The 15,583-nt window shown below is 43.2% G+C and overlaps 1 protein-coding gene across 2 annotated transcripts in view; it reads left to right on the top strand.

The window, feature by feature from the left end:
* Positions 1 to 15,583, top strand: part of abhd12 (abhydrolase domain containing 12, lysophospholipase) — a 28,032-nt gene that overhangs the window by 2,384 nt on the left and 10,065 nt on the right. For both annotated transcript variants that reach the window (XM_021608934.2, XM_021608942.2), the window contains 2 exons: positions 11,554 to 11,675; positions 12,574 to 12,679. In XM_021608934.2, the coding sequence (XP_021464609.1) occupies positions 11,554 to 11,675; positions 12,574 to 12,679 (228 nt within the window). The remainder of the gene's footprint in view (positions 1 to 11,553; positions 11,676 to 12,573; positions 12,680 to 15,583) is intronic.

Raw genomic sequence — 15,583 nt, 5'->3', positions numbered from 1 at the left:
ACCGGGGCAGCTTTAGCAGTGCAGAACTTTGACGAACTGACTTGTTGGAAAGGTGACATCTGATGACGGTGCCATGTTGAAAGTCACTGGTCTTACTGAAGAGCTCATTCTACTGCCAATGTTTGTCTATTGAGGTTGCATGTCTGTGTGCTCGATTTTATATACTTGTCAGCAACAGGTGTGCCTGAAATAGCCGAATCCACAAATTTTGAAGGGGTGTCCACATACTTTTGTATATGTAGTGTATAAGGGCTCTTCAAGTGGACTAAATGTCAACCCTATACTTTGAGCCTAGTTATCCAAATGACAGCTCAGTTGGACTATATCTAGCCTACTGTATCTAATTATTTTCATCAGAAATGCACAGCAAGATAATATGCTTTTACTTAATCAAACTAAAAACAATAAGTAGGCTACACTAACATCCCACACAAATGGGTATAAGTCCCTTCGAGATTTATTCTTGTAGAACATACCTGTTTTATGCATTGTTATTGTGACCTGTTCCTGAAAGAAGTACCACATTTCAGACTATGATGGAATTCGAACTTGTAATTGTACTGTATTCATGAAATCCATGTTGATGCATCAGTGATCATCAAGCAAATGTGATTGCTATTGCTGCCCTCTTCACTTTCCAATACTAATTTTGGGAAGTGTGATAAGTCATTCTAGCCTAGTTTGTGTTTGTTTTTTGGCCCGGCGCTCTTATCTTGAAAGACCAGTCTTCAGTTCACTCGAGGGTAGGGGCTGGCTTGAGGTGACTAGAATACTCTGATTAAATATTCAATAGCCTCGGTCTCCTTTCAGAACCTTTGCCAGTCACCAAGGTTAGGCAGAGTGAGGGAGATGAGCTTTGAGGCTTGTTTAGAGCCCTGTCCACTGAGTCTGAATACAGCTCTGTCTCGACAATAAATAAGCTGTGGCTTGACATTGGTTCTAGTTAAGAAGGCATTGCATTCCATTTATCTGAGCTAGTCATTGTGGTTTGGTGACTGGTTATTAGAGACTCATGAAGAGGTATTTTTAGTGCCACGGTTCTCAGTCCTTGAAGCTCATGTAACCACTTGGACTGATGCCAGTTCACATCAGGACAGTGGTCAGGTCCTTAGTCACTATCCTGTTCAGAGAACTGTAATTCAGGCCGGAACTCAACACTGCCATGTTGGAGTGATTCACATTTGAGTTGGCTGGCTATGATGATAAAGATAACAAGCTTGCTGGTTAGAAAACATCCTTCAAGGGCACCTCTTGTGATCACTGAACTCTACTAACTGGGTGGGAGGACAGAGGACTATATGATTGTGTTCTGGTCATTGGGGCAGGTGTGACGTGAGGTCCTGTTTTTTAATGATGGTGATAAATATTCTTCTGGATGTGACATCTCCATTGCTATTCTTCCCCTCTTCCGGAGAATAAATTATATTCACTGATTTTGTTACCTCGGGCAGGGGTGTTGGCCAGTTAACCTTAAGAACGCTATTAAACTGCAAGCTCCAAGGTATCAAAACTAGGCTAGATTAGAACTTGCTCAAATTTTCTGTTTAGGCTACTGCTGCTTCAAACAGTCTTTTCTGGGTGTGAATGTGGGTCCATTGATGGGACATCTAATAGAAATGTGTACAGGACAGGACCATTGCATATAGGCACACTGCTAACTTGCACTGGCATCACTGTTCAAACAATTTACAGAAGGCCGGCTGGAAAGCCAGGGACACGCATTAGTGCAAAGGAAATAAGAACCGAGAGCAGAAAGCACAGTTTCCCTTCCCTCCTGCGGAATATGTAGCGTTACACAGCGACTTTCAGTTCCCACTAGGTGCTCCTCTCAACATTCCCCTCTTTTACCCACACTTCAGGAATAGGCTTCCCAGGGTCACTCTGTTTCCTTAGTGTCTCTTGCCTACTTGGTTTATTGAGGTGTCATGTGTTGTACCTGTCAGTCTATTCCCACAGCTGCAATCTGTCAAGATGACTGCACGTTTTTTTTTTCCTCTCTCAATTTTGTCAGATTTGCAATTGGCAAGACTGCTAGCTACTGCTGCTGCCCTGTCATAGTGCATTAACCTGTTTCCAATAAACACACTGGAATCCGTCAGACCCTGAGACACAAAGGTCTTGCAGATCCACTTCCTGTATTTTGTTTATTTTTGTCTCATTACATTTTTAGCATTACTTTCCTCAACAGAAAGTCCAGGAGACATTGTCTGACCTTTTGGGCAAATTTGGCAGCATATGCCCCATTTCTTAATCAAACTATTAGGCTAAGTTTAGGGATATTTATTTACTCTGCAGAAATGAGTGGCAGTTCCTTAGCCTATTTAGCTACAGTGGTCTCTTTTTGCCTTGAAGTCTCAGCCAGCCAGTTAGTCTTTAGTGGCCTGGGCAAGATATTGCAGGATGGACTGCACCATACATTTCTTATGTTATTTTTTTCACTGTGTTTCTAGACTGAGAGTGTAAAGGATGTCACGCTGCTTGCTTAGGGAGTACCACTTCCTCCCAATTTGGCCCATACCGGGCACAAACTTAGGATCTCTGCCTTGCTAGCACACGTGAACACGTGAAAGTGAACACCCTGAAGCGTCTCACCAGTCAGCGACAAGCTAGCTATTCGCTAGCGTAACTTCAGGCTGAGGAGTAGGTTTCACTCATTCCCATGTGATACATGAGGAACTAGCTGTTCTGTGTGCTACTGCACAACTGTACAGGGCTGTTGGGTGGTTCATAACTACAGTATGTGCAGTCACCTTTAGATTCATGAACTGACTGTACTAATGCACATGAATAACTCCTCCCACCACGACTGGCTGATATGTATATGTATGTGTGTGTGTGTGTGTGTGTGTGTGTATGTGTATGTGTATATATGTATATGTCACTCACTCACTCACTCGGGCAAAAAAGTATTTAGTCAGCCACCAATTGTGCAAGTTCTCCCATTTAAAAAGATGAGAGGCCTGTAATTTTCATCATAAGTACACTTCAACTATGCCAGACAAAATGAGAGAGGAAAAATCCAGAAAATCACATTGTAGGATTTTTAATGAATTTATTTGCAAATTATGGTGGAAAACGTATGACCTCTGTCATTGCCAACAAAGGGTATATAACAAAGTATTGAGAAACTTTTGTTATTGACCAAATACTTCCACCATAATTTGCAAATAAATTCATTAAAAATCCTACAATGTGATTTTCTGGATTTTTTTTTCTTCTCATTTTGTCTGTCATAGTTGAAGTGTACCTATGATGAAAATTACAGGCCTCTCATCTTTTTAAGTGAGAGAACTTGCACAATTGGTGGCTGACTAAATACTTTTTTGCCCCACTGTATACGGTCCAATATGACCTTCATGTTGCACATGACATCAACCAAGTAATTTCAGGTGCTCTTTGCCAGCAACTTCAATGGGTCTTCCTGGCTTGTAGTTGGTTCATGATGATCTGACTGGAAGGAACTTCGCACACAAGGGTGACAAGTGTGAATGTTCTGTGGCTGTGCCCGTAAATCTCCAAAGGGAAATTGTGCTAAGCACCCAGTATCAAGTTTAGTGAGGAATAACTAGGGTTAACTAATTTAGTGTTGTTGCCTTCCCCCCTAGCATGGTGGCAATAATTCTGCTTAAAACCCAAGTATTGATTAGCTTATAGGGGTGCACATGTACTAACACCCTGTAGTTGTTTCAGATTATGTCCGACTGTGCCTGCCAGACCTCCTAGCTAATAAAATATTGCTTTGTTATGCCCTTCATACCAAACCAAAGCATGCAGATTTAAATTTTTTTAAGTTTCTGTTATTTATTTTGAAACAGGGCTGTGATTGCTCTGGCTGACTGGCCCTCCCGTGAGGGGATTAATTATTTTGGTCTGATTGGCCCTGTCCGAGGCTGTTTAGGCTCAAGCGGCTGGAATCGGCTGCGTCATGGCTGTTATTTTAGGATCCCTCCAGCCCTCTTGACAGCTCTCCCATTGCTAGCAGAGGATTTCTATTTCTCTATGGAATATAGTGTGGGTGTGCTCATCGCAGAGGCTCATTTTTAGAAGCCTCACTGAGAACATGATGGCCAGCTCTCTCGTGGGCTGAAGTATTCCAACTTGAAGTTGAGACAAGTTCAGCCTCTATGGTGTCAATGACCAAGAAGAATCTGGTTTCAGACACAGAAGCTGTTAACCTTGGAGGTGCTTCTCCTGCAGCTGCTGCTTAATGTACAGCAGTAGTCAAAGGGTTTGAATATATTTATCTGCTGAACCTAGCTCTAGTGTTGTTTTTTTTATCATACTGTAACTCATATTCTGCTGTGAGTACCCATCTGAAGTGTATATTATTTTGGTCCTTGGAGATCCCTTTTGGTTATACCTGACCCCTGACTGTCTCGTAGTCTTGCTCTGGTCCTAGGGCTCTAGGCTGTTCTTTTTCCGCCCAACCAGACAGGGTGGCATTGACACTGCTCAAAGCCTCTTCTCAAAATCCCATGTCAGACTGCATTAGTTATCTCCTGCCCTGATTGGCCCTACTTTGGCAGCCATGGCTCTGTCAAGGTCCTGGCTGTTACACTGTCACCTTGGACAGGGATCGGGGGAAGGGAAGTTCTCTACAGGGAGCTGTGGCGAAGCAGCACTGGCCACAGGATGGACTTCAGTCTTCTGGATGAATAGCTGAATGATAGTTAAATTAATTTAAAACCACACTGCCATGGTATTGTCGCCTTGTTTTACATGGATAACATGGCTTTATTGAAGTCCTTTATGAATCTGATTATTGAATGGTTAGTGCAGCAGGTAGCATAGGTGTTAGCCTATAATTTGCTCCAAGGGGCCATACTACTATGGCTGCCCCTGTAAACAACACATGTTACTGCACCTATCTGGTGTAAGTGACAATAAAACATATACTCTCTGCCAAGTTGATGACCAATGTGATCTAATGCAATGTAGCTTCATCTCGTCATGTCTACCAGGCTGTAATCAGGTCCATATGGCATCTGAGCTAAACGCATTAACGCCTGGAGGCCAGCTAGCAGGGCAGGTGTTGTCCTGCTGTCTTGTTGCACCACTGTTGATCAACAGTGCCTCCTGCTGTTATGCCTGCATAGGGTGGAAACAGGCAGATCTGTTTGCGTAACCCTTGACGGAATTGTTCTCTACATGGCAATTAACCTTCAGCCCACCAATGGTTCATCTGGAGGTCTGTCTGCAGTAGGTACCCCATAAGAAAACGCTGGGCCCCACGTGCCTGTGAAGTTAGACCACCATCTGTTTGGTTGGCATGACTGGTTCACTGCTTGTTCTGAACAAAGCAAGAGTGCTGTCCGCTTGGTCAAAACTGGTCAGCCTTGTGCTCCAGTTGGCTGAACATGCATCTGCCACAGTGTTCAAAACCTATCTTATTTGTTTAATTATCTGTGGAGGAGGATGATGGGCATTTTCTGTTATATCCCTCTGGTATATGTACTGGTATGCACACTCAGGCAGGCGTAACATACTATTGTCAAGTACTGACTGGCTATGGTGTACTTATTTGTGCGGAGTCATCTGCACATGACAAATTAAACCATGCACATGTTAGTCACAAAGCAATGTTGATTTTATTGAGAGGGTGGTGACTGGTTAGGGCTATGCTAGCCTTGGAAGCCCAGGCTTCTACTGTACTGTTCGAAAGCCTGGGGAAGATCTCCTTTCAGAAAGAAGATAAAAAGGGGTGGAGTACGGCAGAGTCTAGATGGGAACTAGTGACGCATTGCCACTTATCAAGATTCCGCATGGATGGAGTTCAAGAGACTTCCAATACAAAACGGATACTACATAGGCTACTAAAATATTCTCTGACACTGTAGGAAAAGAGAAAAACAAGAAAAACAAAAACAAAACACAAGGGAATGCCTCTACCACAGAACAAGGAGCCAGATGTTTCACCGGATGTATAAATCTGAAGCATACGGTTGGAATTTCCACTCCCCACCAAATATGTTGAGAGGAAGCCCAGTGGCCGGCAGTGGGAGAGTATGGAGCGAGATTGAACTGGGCCGACAGTCTGCAGATATTGTCAAAGAAAATCAAGATCTCGATTAGTTTTCTGTTCCCAAAACTACATCTGTTACGAACAGAGTGCACTAAGTTTTTTTTTTTTTATGATTTTTTTTACAAAAATTGTGTTACAAGGAGTAGTTGACAAATTGAATTATTGCTTACATTCACTTCAGAGGTGTTCCCTAATGTTGGGCATACACTACACAACTTCTAACAACTTTGACGTGCTCAAATTTCCCGATTTCCTGGTCCCAAATCTTTAATTGCATCCATCCTCAACCCCAGGACGTGGGTGCTCACATTACACGATGATTCACTAGTTGATCCTGCTCTACGTTTCTGTCGTATGGGGGGTTAAAAAGATATGTTTACACGCAAACAGCGAGCTGCTTTATTAGTGTGCAGAAACATCAAAAAAGAGCAGAGGCGCAGGATATGGACCCGCAAATTGTTGTTGGGCAGACGTGGACTATATGGACTTTGTATTGTACAGAGGGAATTGGAGGTAATAGAAGACTTTTATTGAGAAGGCAGCTGCGTTCTCTTACAGCTCTTCCAATCTTTCATCACCTTGGTCCACACGGTTCATGTTGTTGCTTTTCTCTTCACCATTGTTTTGGTCTCACATGCTGAGTGCTCATTGGCTATTGGCAGCAGTCCTTGCCCAATCGTGTCATAGCAATGCGCATAAAACAAGAGGCACAAACCAAATTTCTAACATGTCAGAAGATTTTCAGGACATCTGACTTGAGTCTGGAGAACGGAACAGCCGTCATCGGTGCGTCCTTGACCCCCCTCAAACTAGTCCAGAAGATTTCACCCCAATCATGTGTCTGGGATGGCAAAACGTGGCACAATTGTGTAGTGTATGCCCAACATAACGGAAATATGCTAGAACACGCCAAGGATCTCGCTAGCTTGTGCTTGGGTCTGCCTACTATGCTCAATATGCTCCCATTGAAATCGACACAGATGAACTATCTTGTGTTTAGTTATACACTGAACAAAAATATAAACTCAACATGTAAAGTGTTGGTCCCATGTTTCATGACCTGAAATAAAAGATCCCAGAAATGTTCCATACGCACAAAGTTTCTCATTTTATGCACAAATTTGTTTACCTCCCTGTTAGTGAGCATTTCTCCTTTGCCAAGATAATCCATCCACCTGACAGGTGTGGCATTTCAAGAAGCTGATTAAACAGCATGATCATTACACAGATACACCTGGTGCTGGGGACAATAAAAGTCCACTCTAAAATGCGCAGTTTTGTCACACAACACAATGCCACAGATGTCTCAAGTTTTGAGGGAGCGTGCAATTGGCACGCTGACTGCAGGAATGTCCACCAGAGCTGTTTAGAGTGAGAATTGAATGTTAATTTCTCTACCATAAGCTGCCTCCTCTTTAGGGAATTTGTCAGTATGTCCAACCAGCTTCATGACCACGTGTAACAACGCCAGCCCAGGATCTCCACATCCAGCTTCATGACCACGTGTAACAACGCCAGCCCAGGATCTCCACATCCAGCTTCACGACCACGTTTAACCACGCCAGCCCAGGATCTCCACAACTGTCTTCACCTGCGGGATAGTCTGAGACCAGCCTCCCGGACAACTGATGAAACTGGGTTTGCACAACTGAAGAATTTATGCACAAACTGTCAGAAACCGTCTCAGGGAAGCTCATCTATGTGCTTGTCGTCCTCTCCAGGGTCTTGACCTGACAGTAGTTCAGCGTGGGTAACTTCAGTGAGAAATGCTCACTTTCGGTGGCCACTGGCACGCTGAAGTGTGCTCTTTACAGATTAATCCCGGTTTCAACTGTGTTGGGCTGATGTTAACATTGTGAACAGAGTGCCCCATGGTGGCGGTGGGGTTATGGTATGGGCAGGCGTAAGCTACAGACAACGAACCCAATTGTGTTTTATCGTTGGCAATTTGGGGCCCATTGTCGTGCCATTCATCTGCCGCCATCACCTCATGTTTCAGCATGATAATGCACAGCCCAATGTCGCAAACGTCTGTACACAATTCCTGGAAGCAGAAAATGGCCCAGTTTTTTTTTTTCTTTTTTCTCCCCATGGCCTGCATACTCACCAGGCATGTCACCCATTGAGCATGTTTGGGATGCTCTCGATCGACGTGTACGACCGAGTGTGCCAGTTCCCGCCAATATCCAGCAACTTCGCACAGCCATTGAAGAGGAGTGGGACAAAATTCCACAGGCCACAATCAATAGCCTGCTTAACTCTATGCGAAGGAGATGTCGTGCTGCATGAGAAATGGTGGTCACACCAGATACTGACGGTTTTCTGATCCACGCCCCTAACTTTTTAAAAAAGATATCTGTGGTCAATAGATGCATATGTATTTTCAGTCATGTGAAATCCATAGATTAGGGCCTAATGAATTCATTTCAATTGACTTATTTCCTTATATGATCTGTAACTCAGTGAAATCTTTGAAGTTGTTGCGTTTAAAAGGCGCTGAAGGCCACCATTTCCATTCAAAACTCGAAATCCAAATCTGAAGTTCGCTGGACTTCCAATTGTTGAGTGAACGAGACTAGGGCTATGCTATTGACCAGTCATAAGATACTGTGCTACCTGGCAACCAGAATAACCATTCCTTTTGTAAATAATAAGAATTTAAAAGCACTATGAAATACCTTATGCAGGGCCAGTCAAGCTGTGAAGATGTACTTCTTGCCTGTGCTAACTACAGCTGTAAGTTGGATGGGTGGGACAGAGGTGGAGCTAATACAATGCATCCAAATGAAGGCGTGGATAGTGTTTTTTTAATTGTTGTATTACTCCAGTGTCTAACTTGATGTCTCTCTTTCTCACAGTGGCTTCTTGATAACGCAGCACACAGTATCTAACAGGCTCTCTCAAGCACTCTGCATTATTCATAGGGCCAGAGAGAGCTCTGTGTACACTCTCCAAGGGGTTTACCATGTCTGCACAAACTGCACTTGGTGCATTTGTGTGTGTGTGTGTCTGCATTTTGTTAGAGCTGTTAGATTCCATCTCTGGCAAAGCTGGTCAGGTAGAGAGGCTGAAAACAACAGCAGATGTAACAAACATCTTAAATGTGAATGTAAGTAGGCTATTTAAGAACTAGGCTAGACTAAATGGAGTAGGCCTAGGTTTATTTCTGGCTTTGCTAATCTAAAAATAGAATTCATGAGCATTAGTTAACCTTGTCTATACTACGGAGTCTGTGACTGGATCCTTTCATACATATTCATTAAAGTGCAATTTAGTCCAGGATAAGACTTAATTTAGGTCAGTTGAACTGTCCATATTATATATTTTTTTGGTGAATAATTCATTATACGCTATTCCCAGTGACATGTCTGTAGTGCCATAAAGCAGCCTTTCCTGTGCCACTGCACTCATACAGTAATTATACAGTATCTCCACTGCTTGCTTTACGTTCATCACACATCCAGTAAATTAGAGGTTATGACACACCCCCAGTAGTGAATAAAGTTCCCCTGGCCCCCCTCCCTGACTGACGCTCCAGCCACATCATCATGACATACAGTATCCGAGTCCCCCGGGTGCACCGGGCCGTAGAGATCCGTTATGCAACACGCCAGCGAGACGGAGGGGAGGGCAGCAGAGGGTCCGCTCCAGCCCTCCCCTGACCTTTTTGACATTGAGAGACATGAGCACATCCTTGAATGCATGCGTGCCTCTTGCATATTGTCACACTGGGGTCATCTCCGTTCATTTCATTGGCGTCTGTGGGGTCCGTTTCACAGATTGGAGGACGTTTGTTTTGTTCCTCTGCTGCAGGGTGTGCTGTTTGGGCCTAGTATCTGTCAGGGACTTCACCCTCCATGTGGGGTAAGTTATGTCATAAGGCATGTCATCAATATTGGAGGAAAAACAAAGTGATTTGTCCATAGATCCGGAAGGGAGATGGGTGACTTCGTGACTATCAGCAGTCCCTCTGTTATTACAGCAGCTCTCCCAGAGAGAGGATTTAAAAGGATAGTCCTATTAACTTGCCATAAAGTTACACATTCTGTCCCAAGCAAGACTCTAGGAAATACGGTGTGCTCAGAGAAGAGCTGACACCAATTTAGACGTGATGCATCGTGGCGTATTTCATTACGCCGTACGTCATCTTCAGAGTCTCGCCTCGCTACTGAACGGACAAGTGTAACCGCAAGATGGCATTTATTTTGGAAGATTGCAAAATATGACCTATTAATTCAAGAAAGGATAAATGTTTTAGGTGATGGTAAAACATGTTTTGTTACTTTTTCATCAACTTGTTTCTCTAACTTTATAGCAAGTCAAGCTGGCTTGCACTGCAGGTTTAAGATGCCACTATATCTAGTGACTTCCCCCTAATAATTGTTATAAAATAAAAACGTCCTTATCACATTAAACTTAAATGGGAGGCAACAGCCAGTGTGTATTTAACATTACTATTAAAATAGTACTCACTTACAGGAATGGGTAATTGTTTACAAGTTGCTAGCTATCCCATAAAGCCATCACTGAAAACGTGCAGAGTTTTGGTAACTTCCTGTTCTTCGACACTGGCTGGACTGAAGACGATGCTTATTTTGGAACATTTGAAAGTATGTGGCGTCCGTCTCGCAATGGAGCCTTCAACCTCAAGGGGGTGTTGCGATTCCACTCCATTGTGGACACCCCCATTTGAAATGCGTCATGCATTTCAAATGGGGGTGTCCACAATGGAGTGGAATCGGCGCAACGTAACATTATTGGTAATGTGAACGAGGCTTGATTCTGACTTACGGCCATGTAGAACTTCCTCATTTATAAAGGGTTGCATTGAGCAAGGCTAAGGTGCAGTGTGTTTTACACAGCATTTTCCTGTGATATTTTGAACGTCTCTCTGAAATGGCCAGATGTCATGATCTCCACTGCTCCCAGGTCAGAATTCTGCAGTAACATCAGACTGACGTCTACCTGGATGAAACAGTTTGGAAGGAAGGAAGGGAGGAAAGGTGCAGGTTACAGGCTGTAACGAGGACTTTGTCATGACCCTCTTTGAACCACATCACCCTCTGAATTCTTAGGCTAGAACCAAGCAACATCTGGTTTTACTCTGGATGAACAGGGAAGAGTTGTTATTTCCTAAACAGTCTGAACTCTGAACCCCCATCCTGATAACACTATGATCTAGGCTTAATATTTAACTATTTTTGTACTGTACACATCTGTGTGCAATTTGGAATGGATAGCAGTCTTAACTGTTATTTTTATTTAACCTTTAACTAGGCAAGTCAGTTAAGAACAAATTCTTATTTACAGTGACTGCCTAGGAACAGTGGGTTAACTGCCTTGTTCAGGGGCAGAACGACAGATTTTTACCTTGTCATTTCGGGGATTCGATCTAGCAACCCTTTCGGTTACTGGCCCAACGCTCTAACCACTAGGCTACCTGCCATCTCAAATCTTAAAGTTTTCTACTTTAGTTTTTGAAGATCAATGTAAAATGCTGACATTGTCTCTCCCATGCGTGTGTGTTCCAGATATGGCCTAATGGGCAGATTGAAGAGGATCCTCCTGTGGGTGCTGGGAGTCTACATAACCATCCCCTTCCTCGTCAAACTATGCCCCTCAATTCAGGCAAAACTAGTATTTTTAAATTTTGGTGAGTATAGATATAGAAACCAGTAAGGTATGTTTTGTTCGAGCTAGTTGTTTGCATTGATATAAGAATTGTTAAAAAAAATAAAAAATAAAACATGAGACTAAATAAGCTTGCTTCATCAGTTAGCTCTGGCCTTGGCGTGTTTCATTTGGTAGGTGGATACTTGTAGCTCATTTAGTATGTGTGCATACTGCATACATAAGCAAGGGTGCATGTGCTAATGTGTGCACATGAGAGCCTGCTCATCAGTTGAACCTGAAACCCAACACAGCATGAAACTCCAGACAGAGGCAGTTAAGAGGGTGTATATTCCACCTGCAAGCATCCAATACCTTCACCGCTCCCTCCATCTGATATGCAGTGTGCGTGTGTAACTGTAGTAGTTTCATGCATTATAGGCAGCAATGGGCAGGATTGCACCTAAAACATTGATTCAGTAGTACTGAGTGGTGTGTTGTGACCACGTCTGATTCTAGTTACTTGGTTTCAACCAATCAACATCCAGTACTGGAACTATCCATTGTAAAACATGTAACCCCATCAGATTTGAACATGCTCTTCTGTCCCACTCAGTGACACCTGATTTTCTTTTGGGATCTTTTGAATGGTTTGCAGTGCAGCTAAAGACCCAAATGTCTTGTGGATGGCAGACAGTTGGAGGTTTTCTTTGTATTCAGTGAGGAAGTGAAACAGTATATGTCTGTACAGGAAGTGGACATTGACTTGTGACTGTCTCGTGTAACCTTATTGAGTGGAAAGAGGCAGAGCCCTGCTATTTCTAGAGCAGCTGTCCTGTGGATTTTTAGCTGAGTGCTGCTGCTTTGTCAGTGATATCTTATTGTCTTAGCACATCTAACACAGCCTCTGTCTACCCTCTACCCAACCCCACCCCCTGCAGTGCGGCTGCCCTATTTCATTGACTTGAAAAGGCCACAAGACCATGGGTTGAACCACACCTATAACTTCTACCTGCAGCCAGAGACTGGTGTCAACATTGGTGTATGGTAAGAAGACATGCTCACACACACACACCAGCTGCTTGGCTAAGACTGTGTGGGATGGATCTCGTACTTTCTCGCTCTCTACTTTCACATATCAAGTCAATGATGACACCGGTGACAATAGGAAAAATAATAATACTCAATGAGTAGTGACCATTAACAGGACACTACAGGCAGAAATGATTTAGGGCAATAATGAAATGTTGAGAAACAAGTAGCAATGTTATTGCTCTGGTTGGTCGTTCCACTGACTGACTCTATGGGTGTGGCAGGAAGCTACATATTTTGCAGCTAATATGGCATAAAGGTTTTTTTGTTCCATTAGGTATTGGATTTTCTCCTTTTCTGTTTTCAAACTATTTATTTTAGATTCTAGGAAAGAAAATTGTCCGCATGTCTGTATAGTTCCCGCAGTGTAGGAGAAAATGCAGCTCTGTCTTAACCTTTCTGAGGGCAGAGTGTGACGGTCAGGTTCTATTGCCAGGCCGTGCTCACTTAGTCTGTACGTAGTCACGGTGGTAATATAGTCTGCTTCCATGTACTGTTTAGGGCCAAATAGCGTTGACGTTTACTTTGATTTTTTTTGTGGTGCCTTTCCAATAGGTGAGCTTTTTATTTTTGCTTCGTGATTTGGTTGGGACAGGTTTTCTGAGTGCTGTCCTGAGGCTTTGTTGGGTAGGTAGGGGTTAGTGAACTGAGCCAGCTGGCTGAGGACTCATTTCTATGGTCATCTCTTGGCTTTTGAGGGCTTTGTAATGGTAGGGACTGGTGGTCACTTGTTTTTTAAATGATAACATTTGGTGGCTCTTTTCTTGGATATTAATCAGAAGAGGGAATTGGCCTAATTCTGCTCTGCATGCATTTGGAGTTGTTTTCTCTGTTCTCTGAGGATGCTCTTACAGAATTCCTCCTGCTGGGTTTCAGTAGGGGTGTTTGTCCCATTTGTCATTCTTGCTTTGTAAACAGACCCCACACTTCACTGCCATATAGTGCAATTGGTTCTATTATTGATCAGAATATTTTTAACCTTGATCCTAATTGCTATGTCTAATTTACTAGATTGTTCAATGGCATAGAAAGCCCTCCTTCCTTTCTTTCAGTTCATTCACGGCCAAGTTGAAGTTCCCTGTGGAGCACATTTTGTGTGTGTGTTATATGAGTGGAGTCTAGTAAAAAGGCAATTAGGGTATGTAAGGTATACATATGGTCTGATGTTTGATCATTTGGTAGGAATCCAATTTTGACTTTTGCTCAGGACATTACTGCACTTTCTCAGTGACCACAGTCTGCTGTTCATGATGGCTTCTCTCGATCCCGCTCTCGTCTCTCCAAAGGTTATTTGTCACATGCGCAGGAATACAACGGGTATAGATAGACCTTACGTGAAATGCTTACTTTCAAGCCCTTAACCAACAATGCAGTTCAAGAATAGAGTGAAGAAAATATTTGCTAAGTAACACAATAAGATTACATGACAATAACAAGGCTATATACAGCAGGTACCGGTACCAAGTCAATGTGCAAGGGTACAGGTTAGTCCAGGTAATTTCTCCATGTAGGTAGGGGTAAAGTGACTATGCATAGATAATAAACAGCTTGTAGCAGCAGTGTAAAAACCAATGTAAATAGTCTGGGTGGCTGTTTGATTATTTGTTCAGCAGTCTTATGGTTTGGGGGTAGAAGCTGTTAAGGAGCCTTTTGGACCTAGTGCTCCAGTACTGCTTACTGTGCGGTAGCAGAGAGGACAGGCTGACTCGGGTGACTGTAGTCTTCCAAAAAAAATTGGCCCTTCCTCTGACGCCGGCTAGTAGGTATATAGGTCCTAGATGGTAGGGAGCTTGGCCCCAGTGACATGTTGGGCCGTACGCACTAACCTTTGTATTGCCTTACGGTTGGTTGGATGCAGAGCAGTTGCCATACCAGGCGGTGATGCAACTGGTCAGGATGCAGCTTTAGGACTTTTTGAGGATCTGGGGACCAATGCCAAATCTTTTCAGTCTCCTAAGGGGGAAAAGTTGTTTTCGTGCCCTCTTCATGACTGTCTTGGTGTGCTAGGACTATGTTAGTTTGTTGGTGATGTGGACACCAAGGAACTTGATGCTCTCGACCCGCTCGGCTACAGCCCCGTCGATGTTAAACCTCTCTGGGATATGTGGGACGCTAGCGTCAACAGCCAGTGAAATTGCAGGGCGCCAAATTCAAAACAACAGAAATCTCATAATTTAAATTCCTCAAACATACAATTATTATACACCATTTTAAAGATAAACTTCTCGTTAATCCAGCCACAGTGTCTGATTTCAAAAAGGCTTTATGGCGAAGGCACACCATGTGATTATGTTAGGTCAGCGCCGAGTCGCAGAAAAACATACATCCATTTTCCAAAGAAGGAGAGGTGTCAAAGCGTTATAAATATTCACTTTGATGATCTTCATCGGAATGCACTCCCAGAAATCCTAATTCCACAATAAATGTTGTTTTTTGTTCGATAATGTCCAAATACCTCCTTTTTGGTCGCGCGTTTAGCCCAGTAATCCAAATGCACAATGCGCGAGTCAAAGTTATATTACAGTTCGTAGAAACATGTCAAACTATTTGTACAGAATAAATCTTCAATAATGTTTCAACCGGACAATTCCTTTGTCTTTAGAAATGAAAAGGAATGCAGCTCGCTCTCACGGCCGCGCGCCTGACTTAGCTCATGGCATTCTCCCAGAACTCTTAGTCAAACAGCTCTTATTCTTCCCCCTTCACAGTAGAAGCCTGAAACAAGGTTCTAAAGACTGTTGACATATAGTGGAAGCCTTAGGGAGTGCAATATGACCCCATAGACACTGTATATTGGATAGGCAAAGACTTAACCTACAAAACTCAGATTTCCCACTTCCTGGTTGGATTTTTTTCCTC

Source organism: Oncorhynchus mykiss, chromosome 1, assembly GCF_013265735.2.
Source record: "Oncorhynchus mykiss isolate Arlee chromosome 1, USDA_OmykA_1.1, whole genome shotgun sequence".
In the NCBI taxonomy this organism is placed as follows: domain Eukaryota; kingdom Metazoa; phylum Chordata; class Actinopteri; order Salmoniformes; family Salmonidae; genus Oncorhynchus; species Oncorhynchus mykiss.
Note: the sequence above shows the minus strand (reverse complement) of the source record. Positions and strands in the feature narration are given on the sequence as shown.